General features: G+C 43.8%; 2 protein-coding genes across 2 annotated transcripts; one reads left to right on the plus strand and one right to left on the minus strand.

Annotated features, from left to right (window-relative positions):
• The first annotated feature begins 3,271 nt into the window (after positions 1–3,271).
• On the plus strand, positions 3,272–16,359 carry IKZF5 (IKAROS family zinc finger 5). Its single transcript, XM_051616823.1, has 6 exons — positions 3,272–3,322; positions 4,998–5,063; positions 5,635–5,729; positions 6,055–6,218; positions 6,504–6,686; positions 11,407–16,359. Exons 4-6 carry the CDS (start codon positions 6,086–6,088, stop codon positions 12,348–12,350), a joined length of 1,260 nt encoding a protein of 419 aa, XP_051472783.1. The 5' UTR covers positions 3,272–3,322; positions 4,998–5,063; positions 5,635–5,729; positions 6,055–6,085; the 3' UTR covers positions 12,351–16,359.
• A 575-nt stretch (positions 16,360–16,934) lies between these two features.
• On the minus strand, positions 16,935–19,900 carry PSTK (phosphoseryl-tRNA kinase). Its single transcript, XM_051616704.1, has 7 exons — positions 19,879–19,900; positions 19,262–19,620; positions 18,886–19,132; positions 18,301–18,499; positions 17,818–17,893; positions 17,234–17,327; positions 16,935–17,145 (listed from the first exon to the last, which is right to left on the minus strand). Exons 1-7 carry the CDS (start codon positions 19,898–19,900, stop codon positions 16,940–16,942), a joined length of 1,203 nt encoding a protein of 400 aa, XP_051472664.1. The 3' UTR covers positions 16,935–16,939.
• Between the last annotated feature and the right edge of the window lie 348 nt (positions 19,901–20,248).

The raw sequence follows: 20,248 nt of genomic DNA on the forward strand, positions 1-20,248 counted from the left end.
CCCCAAACCCAAGTTATTCTGTGGCTAACATCTGCAGGTCAGATCTTTGCTACAGATTTCTGCCACTTTTATTATGTCAGCATAAAATGTGGAGATATTAATGCCTTACCAAGATAACTGCTGACAGAAACCCCCAGTAGAGACGCAGCTGTGCCATAAAAATAATGTATATATGAACACATGCCTGCCAACAAACATTTTTGCCAGCATGCACTCTTAACCTCCTAGTGAGCAGACCAACTGACTGTGCCATAACCAGACTGGTATTTAGCTCACAGAATGCAGGACAACTTTGCAAAGCAGGCTGTGATAGCAGCAGTTCTCAAAAAAAGAAGAGCAGAAACTCTGGGGTCAGGAAGTAAAAATTCCTTTGATCCTTCTAATAATTCACTCTCTTTCATGTAGGCTTTCATCACTTGTCATCTCCCTGGCTGAAGAGCCAATGTAAACCAGATCAACAGACTCTTTTTGTCTTAGAGACAAGATAAATCTACTACAGTCAGGAAACTCCAACTTTTAGCACAAGCCATGCATGACAAAAAGAAAGATGTATTACAAGTATTTCTGTGAATATTCGATGTTCATTCACATTCATCACCCCATGTCACACAAAACCAATATCGACTAGTGGGGCTGATACACTGATACAAAGTCTGGGTGATTAGCAACACTTTAAAATTAAGACTAAGTTACTGAAGTCACTGTAGGTCTTCACAGCACAACAAAGAAAGAGTTGCTTTAATAGAGATAAAATCCAAGGCAACCATATTCTGGAAGTTGTCAGTCAGGAATGGATTATTTGAAGAACACCCAGCTATGGTAGGATCACTCAACACCCAGACAGGCAAGACAATTAAACACCCAACTCTGTAAATCCTTATTCTTAGCAAGGTCTGAGATGTAAAAACCTAAGTATACACACACATATATATATTTAACACAGTATGCTTCCTAAGCAGCTATAGGACTACAAATCACACATACTTCCTGCTTCTTCCACTACTTTATTTCCAAGTACCAAGAAAAGAGCATTTTTCTTTCACAGTGGCATAACCAAAGATGACTGAGAATAGTTCACCAGTACTGTCCAAGAGCTGTCAGGAAAAACACACAGTGCCTTTTTAACAAAGCAAAAACTTTCGGGAAAGCTGCAAGTGTGTGTGTATATACACATATATATATATACACACATGTGTATTATTGCCTACTCAGCAGGCAATAAGCCAAAACTGCTGAAACAACAACTGGTAGTATCCTGGGATTACCTTTACTTATGTTTGACTGCACATGACACTTGGGTGTAGAATTATCAAGCACAGAGGTGAACATCACTAAAAGCATGCAGGGGGCTCTGCTCCATTCAAAGTAGGAAGCAGAGATTTTGTTGACAAAAGAATAGGCAGGTTTTTCTCATGTGCTTTCATGAGAATGGGAGGCTGGACAACCTTGATTAAAAGCAGCTCAGCAAGGTCAAGCACAAGCCTGCAGGGCTGCAGTGACCTGCCAATAGCCCAGGTAGCAGGTAGGAGCTTTGAAACACAGTGAACAGCTCAGTGTTTGCTACAGGTTACAGCCACTACAGCAGGTCTGCTCTTGGCAACAATGACACAGGGTATGTGAAAGTCAGCATTTACAGGAATCATCCCTTCCTCTTCATCCCCTCCTTCCCCCTTAGTAGAAAGTTCTCCTTCCATCTCCCCAGAGCTTTCTCCTTGGAGACTTTTCCACTGCAACCAACCCACATGAGAGTGGCAGAGTAAGGTGAGCTACCATGGCAGGAGACACATGCAGATATAGTTTGATAAACACTTGTTTGACACCCGATTGAGATGGCAGGACAGAAGGAATATTCATAACATGGTTACCTTGGATAGTCTTAAAAACCAGTAGGCTGGCCACAAGGGACAGGACTTAGATGGACAACACCCACATGCAGAGCAGCAACTCACAGGTATTAGGCATTTCACTCCAGAGTAAATACAATGGTGCAGAAGTGATTAGGTTTTGACATAGCATTTAGATTTAAAAAAAAAAATCAAGTCACTACGTTACGGTTTATGCTTTTATTCTTAGAAGTCAGGCAATATTACTAACTTTCAGGTAGTTATTTAAAGGTAAACAAAGGTAGTTTTTTATTAAAATGCTTTGAGTCTCCTTTCCAGCTTGTTTCCCCTCTTTATCTGTAGGTAAGGTAATGACTTGTGCTGCTATGAGATCCAGATTGCTTGTCCTACTAAGCACATGTATTTGAAAATTGGTTTCTGATAACACTGATTTTTGTGTTTATCTCAATTCTCACCTCCACCTCACCTCTTTTAAAGGTTAGTTCTTTCAGTTTCCTTCTCTTTCACAACCTAAGATGAGATTTTAATGCTGGTGGACCGGGCAGCAGCATTAAAACACAAAGGAGGAAAGGCCAGAGCAATGTGTTTTCCTAAGCTCACTCTGCTTCCCTGGATGGCCTCCACTTCTGAGTCTGTCCTCGCCGGCTTCTGGACAGCTTCTATTTCTCAGCAGAGAAGCTCCACCACAGGAGGCTTGCTTACCCTCATTTATGGGCTTTGTTTTCTTTATTTAGATGGTGACAACACACCCACAAGCTGCCGCGAGAAGGTCCCACGTCTTCTCCCTCTGCACAGCGAGTTTCACTCTCCTGCCTGCTCCCTTACTCTTCTGACGGGCCCTGCGGTGCCCCAGGCCTGCTCAAAACACGCCAAGGAGACACCAAAGCACCTCTGCTGCTAAGAAGGAGCGATTGCGAAGCCAAGTTACTGCCCAGCCCTGCGAAACGGCTCCTAGCCGGGAACGGCCGGCGCCTGACGTGCCTCTGCGAGCGGCCTTCAGCTGCCAACCGTTTCGCAACAACCTTCGGTAGCTCCAAGTTACCCCATACCCCCCCCTCACATTAAAAAAAAAAAGAAAAACAAAACCCGAATAAACGCGAGGCAGAGAAGAGCCAACTCCCCCATCCACCCACCCCTCCGAGCCCCAGGGAGGCGGCCCGGGGCGGGACGCGGCCGCTTCTCCCCCCGGAGCGCCGCTAACGGGCACAACGGGAACCCCGGGCGGCCTCCACCGGCGGCGCGGCCCCTCAGCCCCCGCCTCACCACCTCGGCCCGGCCCCCGCCTCACCACCTCGGCGCAGCCCCTCAGCCCCCGCCTCACCTCGGCGCAGCCCCTCAGCCACCCGCCCGCCGCCGCCATCTTGGGGGCCGCTCCTTCCCTCCCCTGCCGCCGCGGTCTCGCGAGGCGGCGGTGGGCGGGGCCGGGCGGCGGGAGGCACAACAAACATGGCGGCGGGCGGCGGGGCCGGGCGGCGGCGGTGAGTGCTGTCTGCTCTTTCCTCTCTCCTTCCTCCTCCCTCCTGCCTCTTTGCCCGTGAGGGGGGCCGGGCGGCAGCGCGCCCCGCCGCGGTGGCAGCAGCAGCAGCGGTGACAGACCTGCCCGGGGCCCGTGGCGTCCCCCTCCCCAGGGCCTCCCCGTTGCCGTGAGGGGCCCGAGCGGCGGGGCCGCCTCTCTCGGGGAGGCTGCGGGCGGGCAGCGGTGGGGAGGGGGAGGAGGAGGAGGAGGAGGCATCGGGCGGGCAGGGCCGCGCTGGAAGCGGGGACCGGGTCAGCCGGCGCAGCCCCTCGGCGTGTCCCTGGCTTCGGAGCCGGGCGGGGGACACACGACAGCCGTGTTTAGGCCGAGGCTTCCCGGGGATGTGTCGCTTCCCGCCCACGCGTGACGGCGGCGTGGGTCGGAGAGAGGTGAAGGGGAGCGTCGGGGGCTCCCGTGCACCGCCCGGCGTGGGAAGGGGCTGGCGGAGGGCCCGGCGGGTCGTGGGGCTGGGCCCGGCCGCCGCTGCCTCCCTCTGCCCTTCCCTCCCTGGGAAGGGGCCGGGAGGGCTTGGGTGGAGTTTGGGGTCCATCCTCCTGTCTGGTCTTAAATTCGAGCCATTTGCGCTGGAAAAAAAAGAGAGTGGGACAGAGACATTCTCCTCCCCCCTCCCCCCTCCCTTTTTGTTTTCCTCTTATTAACACACATCTCCATGTGGTCATACTGTTTTGTTCCCTTACAATTACTGCACTGTAAGTTTTGACTCTGTGTGCTAAAGTACTTGTTTTACTCAGTCTGAATTACTGTCTGTAGCAGAATTCTTTAGGTAAAATATAATGCCTGTCATCCTAGTACATCCTATAAGCACTTCTTGGACAAAAAAAAATGGGTGCACATCAGCACTGTAGTTAATACTAAATCCAGCAGTTAATGCCTGTGTAGAAAATGCATCACCAGTGTTCCACCCATCAGGTAAAAAGCTGGAGAGGATGTAGTTGTCTATACAGAAATTGTTCTGTATAAATAGAAGTTGAGGCACATCTGGTGTGATCAGCCCTGTTGAGTGAAATGTGAGCTGGTCTCTTCAGGTTTCTCATAATTAGAATTGCATTTACTAGTTTACAGCACTGACACAGCAGTTATGTGAACTGTCTTTGTCTTCCCTGAAAAGGAGAATGGCTGCTTGGGTATCTGTAAAAAAACCCCACAAAATCTCAAAATGTTCTTTTATGCAAGGAGATGTAGAGGTTTGAGGCTATGCTTAAGTTGTGGCAACTTGCCTACGTTGAGATAAAAAGGAAGATTAATGTTTTCAAATTCAATGGATGAGGTACAGAAAAGAAGTTTTATGCAGTTGATCCCCCAAGTAACATCTTTTCCCCAGTAATTAAAAAAAAATTGTGTTAATTTTTTTTAAAATTAAATGTAATTATAAAAGTAATCAAACAGTAAGATTTTATGCCTTAAACAAAGGGATACACAAGTTCTTCTGTGAAAATATGGATCTTTACCTTTTAATGTTGAACCAGTCATCGTTTGAGAATGGTTTAATTTTAAATTATAATCTCTTAACAATACAATTTGGTGAAAGTTGGCCTGGTCAGGACTCTGAATTGCCTTGTCCTGTTTTTCTCTTCCATGTCTTTAATTTATACCCTGGTATCTTTGCTTTATTGCAGGAGACACCAACAAATGAAACACAGATTAACTTAAGCCTACACGGGGCTGGTGACACCTGAAAGAGGGTAGGTAAAATTGGTACATGAAGATGCATTTGAAACTAACTTTATGGTCGTAGTTAAGCACCTTTAGGTGTGAGGTGAAAGAGCATACTCATCTGGATGCCAAAAAATGGACAAATGCTTGTGAAAATCTTTGTAAAGGCAGGAAACTATGTTTAAATGTGGTCTGCAACTCAGGTCTTGAGTTTTTGTAGGTCACCTAATGTTTAGTAGCTGTTGAAAAACAGAAAGATATTCTTATTGAAAATGCAGGAATAACAATGTGACTTATTGTCCTCTTTCCAACTGAATCCTAAGTTCTGTCTTCACAAATTCATTTTTTGATACTCTAGAGGTTTGTCATTTACAGTCTCTGAAAAGAGCATGACCAGTGACTTCTAGTGAATATATTTATTATTTCAGTGTATACGTCGTGGTTTGGACCTAACACCACAACAAAGAACCAGCCTCGTGGCTGCAGTAGAGTGTTAGAACCTGTCTTTCTAAACATATATATTATTTTCAAGTTTCTATCTTGCAGCTCATAGGGGTGGGGAAGAATAATGGACTGACATTTCCATTTTTTCCTTGCCAGGGGAAGTGGAGAAGCTGTGCTCTGTGCTTTCTGTCTGACCTGCTGGGAGTAAATTTTGGAGCATGTTTGCTACTTAGCAGGGAACTAAAATTCAGGTATGATCCATTAAAAAAAAAAAAGGTTGACTTTGATGGTAGTAATTTTATCCAATTTAATATTGTCCTTATTTTACTGTAGCTGAAAATGGTTTCCTCAGTAATAAGTCCTTGGTGAGCTTGAATGAGTTAAAAATTTGAGAAATAATATTCTTATGGTTGTCAATTTGTGCATTGGGTCGTGCTGTATGATAGAAGTAATTCTTCACTTAAAAACAAAACAACCAACAAGGAAAACCAAAACCAAGCTCCAAAAGCAAACTTGTTTTTATGAACGCATTCAAATTCAATGATACTTTTGTTTTGAAAATATTTTTCTTTCTAGGCACAAGAATTTGTAAACGTCGAGAGTGAATATGGGTGAGAAGAAGCCAGAACCTTTGGACTTTGTAAAAGATTTTCAGGAATACCTCACACAGCAGACTCATCATGTGAATATGATTTCTGGATCAGTTAGTGGAGACAAGGAAGCAGAGACTCTTCAAGGAGGTAAAGCTGGTTGCAGTGCTTACCCAGTTTTTGTTTGTTGTTTATTTTTGAGAGTGACTGCACTGTTTAGATTCCAGATGATTATGCAGACTGTTAGAGTTGTATGGAAGCATTTCTGATAGTGGTTTTGACATCACTAGAGATGTGTGTGTACCTTTGTTTTAATCAAGCTTTGTTCTAATAGTTCTGTGTATTTAAAGACTGAGGACGTAGAGAAGCAAAAGATATTTGGCACGTTCTCACAGCACAGATTCTTGGTTGAAATCTCTTTTGTGTTATCCACAGCTGGGGCAGAAGGTGATCAGAATGGTCTCGATCATCCTTCGGTTGAAGTTTCCCTGGATGAAAACTCAGGAATGTTAGTGGATGGCTTTGAAAGGACATTTGATGGGAAGTTGAAGTGTCGATACTGCAACTACGCCAGCAAAGGGACAGCCCGGCTCATTGAACATATCAGAATCCACACAGGTAGGAAATGTTCTGCAGTGCTTGGCTCTGAGCCATTGTGGTCCTCAGTCAGTGTTACCATTTGCATGTGAGGAGGCAGTATCTTCAAGCAGTGTGATAGTTCTTAGAGTTACTCAAGAATTAGAATTGGCTTTGGGGTGTTTTGGTTTTGTTTTTAATAGACTCTTTTTTTTCAAGGTGTGCCATTTACCCATTTAAATGGTGCAAATTTCTACTTCCATTTATTACTGCAGACTGCTGAAGTAACTAGATATGAGAGTAAAGTTTAGCCTGAAAACCATCAGTGTAAATTAAGGGCCCTAAATGTAAGTTTTAATTTTTCCTTGCTAGTCAGGAAAGTGAAGAATGTACCTGTTGCCATGTGGAGATTTATAGGGGCTTTTCTGCCTCTGTTGTTTAGTCAGGAAAATATTCCTGTTTTGTACAAAATATTAGATGTGCAAGTACAAAACATACTAATAAGAATAAAGTTTTCTTATTTGTAGAATATTAAAACATGAGGATATATCATCAAATAAGTGATAAATAACAGCAGTGAATAGAAAGATTACTGTGGCTTGCTTAAGGGCATTTGCTGCTCTTGGGTTTATGAAGGTGAAAAGCAAAACTCACAATAAAGGTTAGAATATCCTGAACTATTAATGAAGCCAGCTCTGGTTTCTTGGCAAATGAGAGAAAACAAATGAAAGGTCCATGTGAAGTCTGAGTTGGTGCCTGGCAAGTATGTTACACCAATGCAGAAGACTTTATGGGTTTTAACTAGAACTGTAAGAAAAAAAAAATGTATATAAAAAAAGGAAGTTTTTACTGTCCCTAAACTTTTTTTAAGTCTATCGTTTCAGTGGTCTCTTAGAGTTGGAGGGGGTGGTTTTAACGTGGAAGTTAGAGCTGGGGTTTTACCAGGAGAGAAGGCAGAGTCTGTGAGTGGGTTACATCAGTTATAATGGGCAACAAGTATATTGACTGACTGTGCATATACCTGCCTATGTTTGAACACAATCACGGAATAAAATTATCATTTAATAAATCATAAATACATAAATACTGTTTTCCCCTTACATACTTACCTTAGGTGGCATTCTGGGACTCATTTTGAAGGAAACACGTTGTTGTAACTTGGATGTAGTTGCAGGGTTATTGTTAGTCAGGTTCTCACTGCTGTGAACCACTGCTGCTGCACAGGAGCTCCCAGGGTGGTTTCTGGAGCAGGTATTGCTCCTTGTGCTGGCCCTGCAGCACTGGATGGTTTTCACAAGGGACAATGGGATAGAAACCAACTAGAAATCAAAGAGTTCCGAGGTTCAGATTCTGCAGATCTTGTAAATTCTTCTTTGTGCCACTGTGAGCTACCTTTGTGTAGCTGTTGCTGTTTTCAGATGCCCAGTGGAAGTTTTGCAGCAGTGTGTTTTGGAGCATTTTTGGTCTATCTTTTCATGAAACAGTTGCAGCTTCACCTATTATTTGCCTCATATGGTATGTGGAGAATGAGAGGTGGATTTTCTTCCAGAAGCTTTACTCTCTGCAGTTCTGTTTCTGAGCTTGTGAAATGAGAGTCATGTAGTGGGAGAAACTGTGCTGCAGGCTTATACAGATCACTGTACTACTTCAGGATGATTTTTAAATGGTACTTAAAGATGCAGAAGTAACATCATCTTTAAAATTTAATATCTTTTCAGCAGCATGTAGCTATTGGCATTTAAAACTTGCATCTGGCCAGTTGTCAACAAGAGCAGATGGACTTCCAGAGCTGTGATGGGAAACATAATTTGCTAGTAGAAGATGTTGGTGTTGTGTGTTTGCTGATCCTTGAGATGTTTTTGATGGCTTTGCTGTGCGTGAGGTTTCTCAAAACAGAGTTACTGAAATTAAGTGTTGTTACTTAAGAACTAATGTAATAAATTTTAGCCATACTAGAGAGCAAGAAATAAAATGTTCCTTCTTGAAGTATCAAAATATGGTTATTAACACAGTGTCAGCATTCCTTTTTGTAGTCTAGGAAGCTGCCTCCCTTTTTTTATATTCTCAGATCTGTGGTTAACATTCTTTTGTGTTTTCTGAATGCTTTCTTCTGCAGCTACCTCAGGCAATAGAGGTTACTAAGTGGCTAGAGGTAACGGAACTGCTGCAGATTTTCAGCAGTTGCAGCAGATTATATACAAAAGCAGGAAAGATTCCAACCCAAAAACTAGGATGCTGAGAAAAGTCCAACCAAAAAACTAGGATGCTGAGAAAAGTCCTAAAAAATCGGACCCAGTGGTCATTCAGAAGCAAACATTCCATGAGCTACAGCAATTTGTGTTTTGGGGCAAAGCATAAAACTTTGTGTTTATGTCTTGGCTGATGTGTTTGAGTTGGTTGTAGTGTATGATATTTTGAGTGTTGCAGCAGAAGAACAGAGCTCTGCCTGTGGGATGACTCTTGTCTCAGTGCTGCTGCAGGTGTTCCTGTTATCAGAGGGCACACATGACGTGTTTGATCAAAGAAGCTTTCACTGAGGTGCTAGGAAAAGGCAGGCAGATTGAAGGCACTCATCACTCCACTGCAAAATCCTGCAGTCTGAATTAATTCTGTTTCAGAAAGCTAGTTAGCAGTGAGAGAGGGAGGCAAGGGGTGTCAGAATGCTTCAGCAGTTTGAACATACCTTCACAGTGAACACTTTAGGCATCAGGCTCCACTAATCTGGCTATAATGAGGTGCCAGTGACTGTACAATGATAACAGTTCATTTCCATATACCCATCTGTTCAGTTTTATAATACAGACAAGAACCTGAGGCTGCCAGAGATGTTTTGTTTCCCTGTATAATTTTCCCTTTTACAATATATTTAAGAATATTATTTTTAATACAGCACTGTGTGGTATCCTGATGGCAACACCATTTTGTCATTACCTTAGTGGCTCTTCAGAAAGTCCTGCTTTGTTTCTTTGTGCAGAGTCGGGGACTCCAGAACAAGGAAGGGTTGTTTGGTTTGGTTGTTTGGTTTTCTTGTTTGTTTGTATTTTTTTCACTTAAGGGCAAAGATCCAAGACTTGAGTGTTGTTTAGCTCAGAAGCATGGTGGGGAAGCGTGGTAAAGGGCCAAGAGATGGATTGCATGGACTTTGAAGGCTCAGAGTGACTGAATCAGCATTAAAATAGGGGAGTGATAGCTGACTGGTAGCCTCAGGGCAATGTAAGTAAGCAGATAATGCATCCTGGCTAACCTGCAAGTGCAGCAAGGTGTCTGCCAAAGTAATTATCACTCAGGCATGATCATGCAACCACAATAAGTGTAACTTACTACAGAATTAACTTCATGCTGAGTTTGATAGCAGCGTAATTAGTAGCCCACTAGCTGCGTTGTATTGAGGGTGTGCAACACAGGATGTGACTCTACCTTTGTGCAACCAGTCAAGAATGAAATAAGCCTATGCAGATTGACAAGTTCTTTGTGAATGCAAGGAGTCTGTCAGTCTTTTTGCATCATGGTTTGTACCAAATCTCCAGGTCTTTACACACACACGTATGTGAATACCTATATATGCTTATGGAGAAATCAGTTGGTGCAAATGTAAGGTTTTTAGTGGAGGCACAGAAATTGCTTTCTTTCATCTTCAAGAGCCAGTTCTGTAGGGGAAAAAATAGTGGCCCTCACTACATCCAGGTCTTTGGCTTTTGCAGTTGTTCTAGATGGATTTTGAAAGCCCCAAAACAGCTGTGTTGCCCTGAATTTAAAATAATAGAAAATGTTTAAAAAAAACACCAGCCCTTAAAGGCTGAAGAGAAGGAGCCTACTCATGGTTTTTTGAAGCTTGCTGTGCTGTGTGGCAAAAAAAAGCAGCTGCACAACAGTGATTTAGAAACTGACCTGGCATTTTAGATAGGAAAAGAAGGTAATGTTTCATTTCAGCACCTTAATGTGCATCAAATCCTTCAGGCATTTTGTGGGAAACTGCCCCCCCGGCATCGGCTCATGTCACGTTTATAACAATCTGCATTGGATCTAAAAACTCCCACAAGATCAGTCTGTGAAAGGAAGTTCAGAAGCCCCAAAGTATTATGTTCCTAATGTGTTGGCCTGTAATTATGTTTGAAAGTTTTATAAGCCATTTTAAAAAGTGTTAATGCAACTAGTTGTAAATATCATTTAACAGAAGGGCCACGTTCTACCTATCAGAAGGGAGAATATCTGGTTCTGTCACAACTGGGAGAGCACACAGCTGTACAGGGATTAGTTGGCTTTTGTTGTCTTTAACTCTTTAGCCACAGGATCCTTTTTCAAAATACAGTTCTTCAGTGGATGCATATATACATGGGTTATTTAGATAATAGTTCCAGGATGTTTAAAAGTAGGATTCTTTGGAAGATATCAAAAGGATACCCTCCCTCAGTGTTTAAACACAGTTACACCAAGAACAGTTATATTTTTGGTGGTGTAGCCAATTGTTTATGTGCTTTAGAGGTGAGGTGGGGTTTGGATCTAGTCAGGAGCACTACACAAACACCATTGCATTCAGTCCTTGGCATCACTGCTGTAATTCCTAATAATTAGCACTCGGGTGAGGCAGAGATGTCTACATTTACTCCACTCTTCCAGCAAATACCCAGCTAAACTCAAGACTAGCAGTGACTGAAGCTGCACTGCTTGATTAGCAGCTCCCTGTTACCTCCTTTCTGCTCTGTGAAAAGCCTTTTGCAAGCACTCCCAGGTGCTACAGTTACAATCTATTTTAATTTTCCAGGTGAGAAGCCACACAGATGCCACTTGTGTCCCTTTGCATCAGCTTACGAGCGTCACCTGGAAGCCCACATGAGGTCACATACTGGTGAAAAGCCCTACAAGTGTGAGTTGTGTTCCTTTCGCTGCAGTGACAGGAGCAACCTCTCTCACCACCGCCGGCGCAAGCATAAAATGGTGCCTATCAAGGGGACGAGGTCTTCCCTCAGCAGCAAGAAAATATGGGGGGTTTTGCAGAAGAAGACCAGCAACTTGGGGTACAGCAGAAGAGCATTAATTAATTTGAGTCCACCTTCCATGGTGGTTCAGAAACCAGACTACCTTAATGATTTCACTCACGAAATCCCAAACATCCAGACTGAAGCCTATGAAAGCATGACAAAACCAGCCCAGAGCAGTGGGTTGCCAAGAGATCCACAAGACCTTATGGTAGATAATCCTTTAAACCAGCTCTCTACATTAGCTGGACAGTTATCTAGCTTGCCTCCTGAAAACCAAAACCCAGCCTCTCCTGACGTTGTTTCCTGCCAAGATGAAAAGCCTTTCATGATACAGCAGCCTGCTGCTCCTGCAGTGGTTTCAGCTGTGTCAGCAAGTATTCCTCAAAGTTCCTCTCCAACCAGCCCAGATCCTCGGCCTCCGCACAATCCAAGGAACTATAGTCCCGTGGCAGGTCCCAGCAGTGACCGCAGCGCCCACACCAGTACTCCCAGCATCAGTAACAGTCAACCAAGTACTCCAGCTCCAACCCTTCCTGTTCAGGACCCTCAGCTTCTGCATCACTGCCCACACTGTGACATGTACTTTGCGGACAATATCCTGTATACTATTCACATGGGATGTCATGGATTTGAAAATCCTTTTCAGTGCAACATATGTGGGTGTAAGTGTAAAAACAAGTATGACTTTGCTTGTCATTTTGCAAGAGGCCAACACAGTCAACATTGACTGAGAACAAGCTTTCATTTAGTTTTTTAACATATTACAGTATATTTTTCATACTTGCTGAAGGAAAGCTTGCACATTCCCGTAAGGAATTTTGACGTTGATCGATTTGACAAGGGAGGCAAATTTGTTTCTAAGTTGCCATTAAACTTGCCAGGGAAATTTTGTATAAGATGTGGTTGTTATTTTATATGTAGCCTTTCAAAAAAGCTGAGAGTGCTGTAAGGACTAGAATGCATTTACATGCTTTGGTTTCTAAATCTAAGTTGCTTACACTTAATTCCAATACAAGTTCTACAAATGTGGAAGCAGGACATCTCCTGAAGCATAGGATGCATGGTCAGGCTGTTTACTAGGCAAGACAAAATATATTAACCAGAAAACACAAAAGGTTGATGGAGTGACACATATGGTTACTTTGGAGACATAATTTTCCTTTAAAAATTATCTACTCCAAACTGGGAAAGCAAATAGAAGGAACTTTCACATCCAGTTTTAATTTGATATAAAACTTGCTTTCATCTGTTGAAGGTTAATTATTAGGTTTTGCTTAGTATAGTCTAAACTCTTCATGGTAGAGCTCAAACACTAATTGAACTATTTTAAATTTTAGAACTCATTGCAAAATGAGAAGAAAACAGGTTATCTTGAATGAAACTGGTAGGAAAAAAAGAGTTAGAAGCTTGTTATTCAATAGAGGAGGTAATCTTTAAACAGTCGTAATAAAGAGCTGGTAGAACTAATATATATTCCATGAGATTTTTAACTGCCTTTAACTAATTTGTACAGATATTTAAAATTTGCACAATTAGACTTCTGTCTGGCTGACAGAGGTTCTAATACAAACAAACAAGAGGTTTACAAATGAAAAACAACTTGTTCAGTTTTATTTTGGGCCAAGCTACAAGTGAGAGGTTGCCTTTATGTTTGAAAGTTGTGTCATCTCATTGATTTGAAACTTGAGCTGACTTGAAAGTCAGTGTGTCTTGTCCTCTCCCCCCACATCTGTTGTCCTTTTGGCGTGCTAGAGAGAAGGGGAAGGGCTTCTGGGTTTTCTGAACTCCTCGTGTGGTAGGCAAAGACATCCTGGCTGGCTGCATTTGAGGTTCTGATTAATAATTGTAGGTGACAAATGGCAACTGCAGATGTACGTGAAATCCATTGCACATGTTTGTGGGGTTTTTTTTTATACTGTACATCTTACTTTAGGAGCACCTAGGCTAACAGACAGGCACTTTAATATAAGCTTAAAACAAACTAGCAAAATAAGAAAAGCTCTTATTATGCTACACAGGAATTTGTACTATTTGAAAAAAATGAGGAACTGTTACTTTTCCCATATTTAGATGTGCACTTTTACCTTGGTTTGTCTTAGTTGAGACAAATTAAAGCTTCTCTTACATATTCTCCTTTTGCTATCAGCAAAATATGGCAGCAAATACGTTTTGTTAAAAGCAGGAAGATTTTATTAATGTTCTGCAAATCAGAGATTGGAATCTGAATAGCAAATGTTTGGCTTCTTCAAATGTATATTGTGATGGGAGCTACAGCTTCCCAGAGGCAAAGGAAAACCTTACCAAGACTTCAGTGTAAGATCAGGGAAAACCATCCTTTGAAGACTTAGAGCTTCAGAAGGAGTTTTGACTTTAATGAGTTAGGAATTTGAGAACCAAATAGGTTTCTCTCTGCCTCGCTTGCCTACAGTTGAGTTTTCTGTGTTTAAGTAGTGAGTCAAAGGAACTGGATTCTTGGCTGCACATAATCTTGTAGTAAGAAGGTAAAAAATAGGGCACTGAAGGATTTCTAGTGTCGTGAGGAGCAATGATAACATGCTGTCACTCCTAAAACTCCTGTTTTCTTTCAGGCCTGGCTGAAAATCCATTTCAGTGAATTTGTAAACCAGAATGTAACTTCCATTTTCCACTTTTTATAATTCCAAAACATTTCTCTGTTGCTTTTTACTTTTAACATTTACTTTATAAGTAAAACTGCAACTTCACACGCATAAGAACAGAGAGCCCTTTATTTTAAGGACTAAACTGGAATCCAGGTGGCAGTTACTGCTCCTGTACAGATTTTGTAACATGACACTTCCAAAGAATAATGTAGAAACGATATCTCTCTTTTGGTCACACTGACAGATTCTAAACTCTGAATTTGGCGAAAATAGGATATTGGAACAACAGACGTTATTGTTGAACGTCATTACAATTACTAATTTATAGAGGTAATTTCTTTTGCCTTTTGATAGATGATGGAAACTCCTAGGCTCTAGCAACTCCAAGGAGACTTCTGAAACAGTAGTGCTCCAAGGAACCCCTTCCCACACTGGATGATGCCAATCACAGCAGCCAAGTTCTCCTTGGTTTATGGTTCCAGCCTTTCTCCCCCTTGATATCAATAGGGAGATGAACATCCATGTGCACAGATGTTTGAGATTTCATCCTTTCATTCCATGTACAGAGTTTCTGATCCATTGGGATTCCCATTGGCAGTGCCAATAAGTATGACCGACTTCTTTTGGGTAGGCTCATGATTTGGCGATTTAGAAAAATGACTTCTGAACCATGATGATGGAATTTGAGATAGAATAGGCAGGTCACTGGTAGAGGTGGCTGGTGGCAAGAGGAAGCCTGCATCATCTTCCTGACAAGGAGCCTTCATTTAGGAGGGGATCCTCTGTCGTGGAGGAGTGTTACGTTCTTAGTAATAGAACTCAGGATGGGGAAAAAACCTAACTCCAAACCTTGCAAATTCCTGTTGAGCAAGTGTTTTAATACTTCTGACTTAATATCTTTTCCCATCTTCCCTTCTGCAAGCTCCTGTTTGCAGGGGGATGGTTCTTAGGTGGCAGCAGGCTTTGGTTTCTGCAGCCAGAATTGGGTTGGATCCTGCTCAGAGTAGGCTTGGAAGATATTTTCATATTACTATCACTTAAAGACCAGAATTAGTACTGGAAAATGGTTTCAGAGTGTGATCCTGACAATTCCCTTGCACAAGCAGGCCTTACTCAGAGTCAATGAGGAATACTTGTCAGAATTTGTGGGACTGAGTCCTCAGTTAGGACTTCTCATACTGAGTTCCTCATGTGCTACACTGCACTAACTTGTTTGTTGGTGTTTTGTTTTGTTTTGAAAACCCAGATCCTTATATTCTGAGGTGGTGATTAGCATTTTAACTTGTATTAACAGAAGTTTGGGAATGAGATATTCCTTTGCTTGACTCTGTTCTGTAGTTGCAAAACATGAACTTTTGTGGGTTTTTTGGTTTTATGGCAATAATTTTATGGCTTTTATTACATTTTTGACATGCACTATTTACAGTACTCAATACAGACATATTTTTTTCAGACTGAATATTCCCATGAACATGCAAATATGAGACTGAAGATCTTAAATTATCTCAGTATTTAAATAATCTCAATACTTAAACCAACTGTGAAGCAGATAATAGGAGATAATAGATGGTTTTTTCCCCCAGATAAAATGTTTAGATTATGAAGATTTTGACTTAATATTAATTGGCATTTTGACATAAAATTCAGTGCTAGAAGCCATGTTCCAACAGTGTTGTCTAGAAAAATGTTCTGTTGCTATTTGTTTTGTTCCAGAATGTTTGGGAGGTTTGTTTGTTTCTTTTTGACAAAGGGAATGTAATTTAGAAGTCTTCACTGGCAAGTTTTCTATTAATTTTAAGCTTCTTTAAAATCTACAGCAAATGGATGTTCTACTGCAGGAAATCTATTCCCTGCTGAAGCATTTTTCATTGAGCAATCTTGGTGTATGTGCTGATAAATACCTGCTCTGTTAATAATATGTATTTCAGTGTCAAGAGCATATTTTGAATGCAAACAAACAAAATGAAACCTGTTAAAGAGTTGTACAATACATTTTATTGTGTAGTGAATGTTTTCAGATGACAAGGTTAATTCTCAAATAACTCTATCTAGTGTAGTTCATGTTGTGAAGCTTTGCTTTTGTAAGATACGAATAAAATAACACTTTCTAATTAAGTCTTCTGTTAATTCTTAATGGCATTTGCTTCAACAGGAGGAACTGGTGCTCATGACTAGTTGTGGTCTAGATGTCTAAGGAAGGTGAGCTTACCTTCTGGGTAAGAAAATAATAGTGCATTTGTTTGCTTGATTTGAAAGTGCTTCACTTTAGAGCTGAACTAGGACACTTTTTTTCCATTGCTAACCTTGCACCTTTGGTCACCTTTCAGTTTCTCTTTCCTCAGATTTCCCTCCTATCAAGTGTGCTTGTGTGTCTGAAAGCAGAGGTGTTACCATGGTGAGGTGGGTGTCACTGCTGATCCAGCTTGAAGTTAGTCCAGCTGTAAGCAGGAAACAGGACTAGATGCCGTTCCTTTTTATAGGATTGCATGAAATAAAGTTTAAGGATGATTTGTTGTTGGCTTGATCTTTGAAGTCAGGTTATGCTGGGCTGGATTTCTCTGCCATAACATGGAGCGAGGAACTAGAGAAGGCAGGAGCCTCCAGAGAAGGAAGGTGCATCTCTCAGCTGTTTTCAGCTGTAGTGCTGCCTTTTAAACACTCTGAACTCTTTCAAACACACCAACACTATCTGTGATTATTTAAAAATGTATTTATTGACTACATTGGCTGCCTCACGTTGGAATGAAGAAATCTCAGTTGTAGCAGGGTCAGAATCTTGATTTTGTGTGTTGGTTTGTCTTGTCCAAGTGTCTCCTTGCCGCAAGTCTTCCAAAAATTCAGCTTTCAGCTTGTTGAGTTCTTCTGCCAGGCTCTTCATCTCACTTGGGAGCAGGTTTTTGTCTAAAAGAAAATGAAAGCTGAGCTTTGAAGGAACTGCACAGGCTTAGCCTGAGGCTGCCAGTGGGCCCCTAGGATACACTCCACATACCTCTTGCATCCCTCATTGCCTGAGAGATGAGGCGTCTGCAGGTCTGATCAGCCTGGTGGACAGCACTGGCTGCACAGATGGCTCGGTCTGCTTCCTGTCCAGGTGACCAACAGAGAGGAAGAACACAGGCAAGCCATGTTACATTTGATTCAGACTCACCTGCTGGTTTTCAAAGAGTACTTCAAAAGTGACAGTGGCAGCATCTCCGTGACCAGTGCAGTGCACATCCACTCCTTTGAATTCACAGGTGTGTGTGACGTGAGGCAGTGAACATTGTTTTCCTCAGTGAGATGTGACAGCTCCAAAAATCCTTTGGCTACTCTAGAGTCACAGAATCACAGAATGGTCTGAGCTGGAAGGGACCTTAAAGATCATGCAACCATTCTTAAACGTTAATGGCTTAACTTAAGCTGAAGGATTTCAAATAGGATTAATTATTTGGCCTCTGCTTTTGCAGTCAAGAAATGCAATAGGTATTTCTCAGTTTCTATCATCAGGGTGCTCTGAATCCAGCTCAGGAATAACTCACTCTCTCATCCACCATCACCTGAAAGAGCCATGACTGTGAGGACAGGCAGGGCTACCTTTTGCTCAGTGTCTTCTTCGTTTTGCTTCACTGGATTTTCCAGAGCAGTGGCCAGCAACCTAACTATCTGTTCACTAAGAAAACAAAAGGGTAAACCATGTTAACTTTGAAAAGACACCTCATCACAGGAAAAGAAAAGCAAGTTTTCAGTTCAACTTACGAGGCAATTAATGCCTTCATCATCTTTCTACAGCCAGTTAGATGAAAAACAGTTACAACTAAGACTACAGATAATTATTTCTGGTCTTAACGTTTCAGACAATTTACATGAATTGCCCACACCAGTTTAGAAGTGCAGTTATTTCTGAGGTTAACTCTGCAAAGAATAATGCCTGTGAGTTCCAAACAACCAGCATCTAGTGTGTGTCATTGCCTGGCTTCCAAAAATCACCACGTGGAATAGTCTTTCCATCCTTTTTAGAGTAAAAAGCTTCTACCCACCCATTTATGAAAACAGTGAAAACCCAACAAAGTAACATACTCATCCTCTGGAGTGCAACCCAAACTCTTCAGAATGAGGCTGTTCCTTTCCCAGGGGTTTTTCTTGGCATCTGGCACTTCTATTTTTGTTGCCATCAGCTGTATTGTCTGATCAGGTACGGGATGACTCCTCAGGCGATTCCTCTGCAAGCAGCATTCCAGGGGACACTCTAAAAACACCTGGCAGAAGCTCAAGGAATCTACGAGAACATCGACAGACAATTTTACCTTTGAACTGCTGTTGGAAGCAAAGATTTCTGAGAGCAGGAAGCATGAGAAAGGCTTTACAGGAATGAGGAAGCTCTATGCTAGTTCTGAGCCTGGAAAGAATGCAAAACTAGAAAGAATGCAAACCCTTTTTGCCTTGGGGGTTGCACAAATGCAATTTCTGAGTATGATACATGTAAAAAAGGCTTTAAGTGACCCCGCTGTTGTTAATAACACAGTAATAGGGTGATGATGATGCAAGAAGCCAGCAGGTAAGGGTGACAAATGCCCTGCGAGAGCACTTGAAGGAAGGCAAAGAGTGCTGTGCGCTTCCTAGGAAGCTGGGATGGGGCCTCCCGCTGGGGAGCAGAGGAATTACATTTGCGAGCCAGCTGGTACACCTCGTATCTCATGCTCCGGTAATAGAAGTTGTCGTCCAGGAGGAGGCAGAGCGGCCCGGTGGCGGCGCCCAGCAGCCCCTGCCCGCGGCAGCAGGCCAGGACGCGCTCCCAGGCGGCCCGGGCGACGGCGGCGGGGGCGGCGGGCGGCTCCCCGGTGAGCAGGGCCCGCAGGACGCTCTCCAGGCACCGCAGCAGGTCCCGCCGGCTCCGCTTCCAGGAGGGCAGCTGCGGGGGGGGAGCGGCGGAGCGCTCAGCTCCCGCACACCCCCCCCCCCCACCCCGCCGCGACCGCCGCTCTGCCTGGCAACGGGCGGCCAGCGGCCAATCAGAGCGCGAGGCGGGAGCGGCACTGACCAATGGGAGCGGCCCGGCGGGGCGCGGCGCGCAGGCCTCGGCGGGGATCAGCTGGTCGTAGGCGAGGCGGGCGCAGGTCCAGCCCGCCCGGCGCGGCAGCCGGCGGCACAGCCCGCGGGCCAGGCTGGTCTTGCCGGCCGCCGGCAGCCCGCACAGCAGGCACAGCCCCACCCGGGCGCGGCCCTCGCCGCCCGCCGCCGCTCCCGCCGCCTCCGCCAGCGCTGCCGAGGCCTCCGCCACCAGCCGGTGGGTGCTGCGCGCATGCGCGGGGCCGCCCCTGTGCGGCGTTGGGAGGGAGGGCGGGACGGGGAGGAGGGGGGGGATGAGGGCGGGGGGTGGGTTTTGTTTGTAAATAAAGACTCAAAAAGTGGGTGTTGGGGGAGGAGGGAGCGTCGGGAGCGATCCCGGGTGTGCCGGGCGGAGGGCATCCTGCGGGGCCGTGGAACCACAGCACGAGCGGGCGTGCTGAGGGTCGAGCTCTGTTAGCGGCAGGAATTGTTGGTTGGCAGCAACAATTGCAGGTCCTGAGGGGCTAAGAGAGCCAGCCCTGCTTGGGAAGACGCTCCTTGCCCCTGCAGGTTGTCGCCTGCAGGGTATTTCGGGTTCTTTTGACGCACAGCTCTTCTCTGAGCTGGCCATCCGAGGGACTAGGAATGACCCTGCCATGATTTATTCAGTCTTTTGCTGGTTCGCAGGTGAGCAGAGGCGGTGTGTGATTCACCCTGCTGTCTACACGTCCATCAGTACCCACAGCTTCGCTCCTGCCAGTGAGTTTTTCTTGCTGGGGCAGCTGCTTTCCCCTTTTGACAAACTCTTCTCCCGTTTAGAATGACAACAGTTACCCGTTGCTTGTGTAGTGGAATCAGTTTCTACCAAAAAATGTGTAATCACCAGTAAATGTTACAAAACTGTTAAGCTGTATCACCAGATATACCACATTTTCTGTAACAACAGAGGTGGTTTGTTTCTTTGAGACTCTGGGACATC

Source organism: Apus apus, chromosome 4, assembly GCF_020740795.1.
Source record: "Apus apus isolate bApuApu2 chromosome 4, bApuApu2.pri.cur, whole genome shotgun sequence".
In the NCBI taxonomy this organism is placed as follows: Eukaryota; Metazoa; Chordata; class Aves; order Apodiformes; family Apodidae; genus Apus; species Apus apus.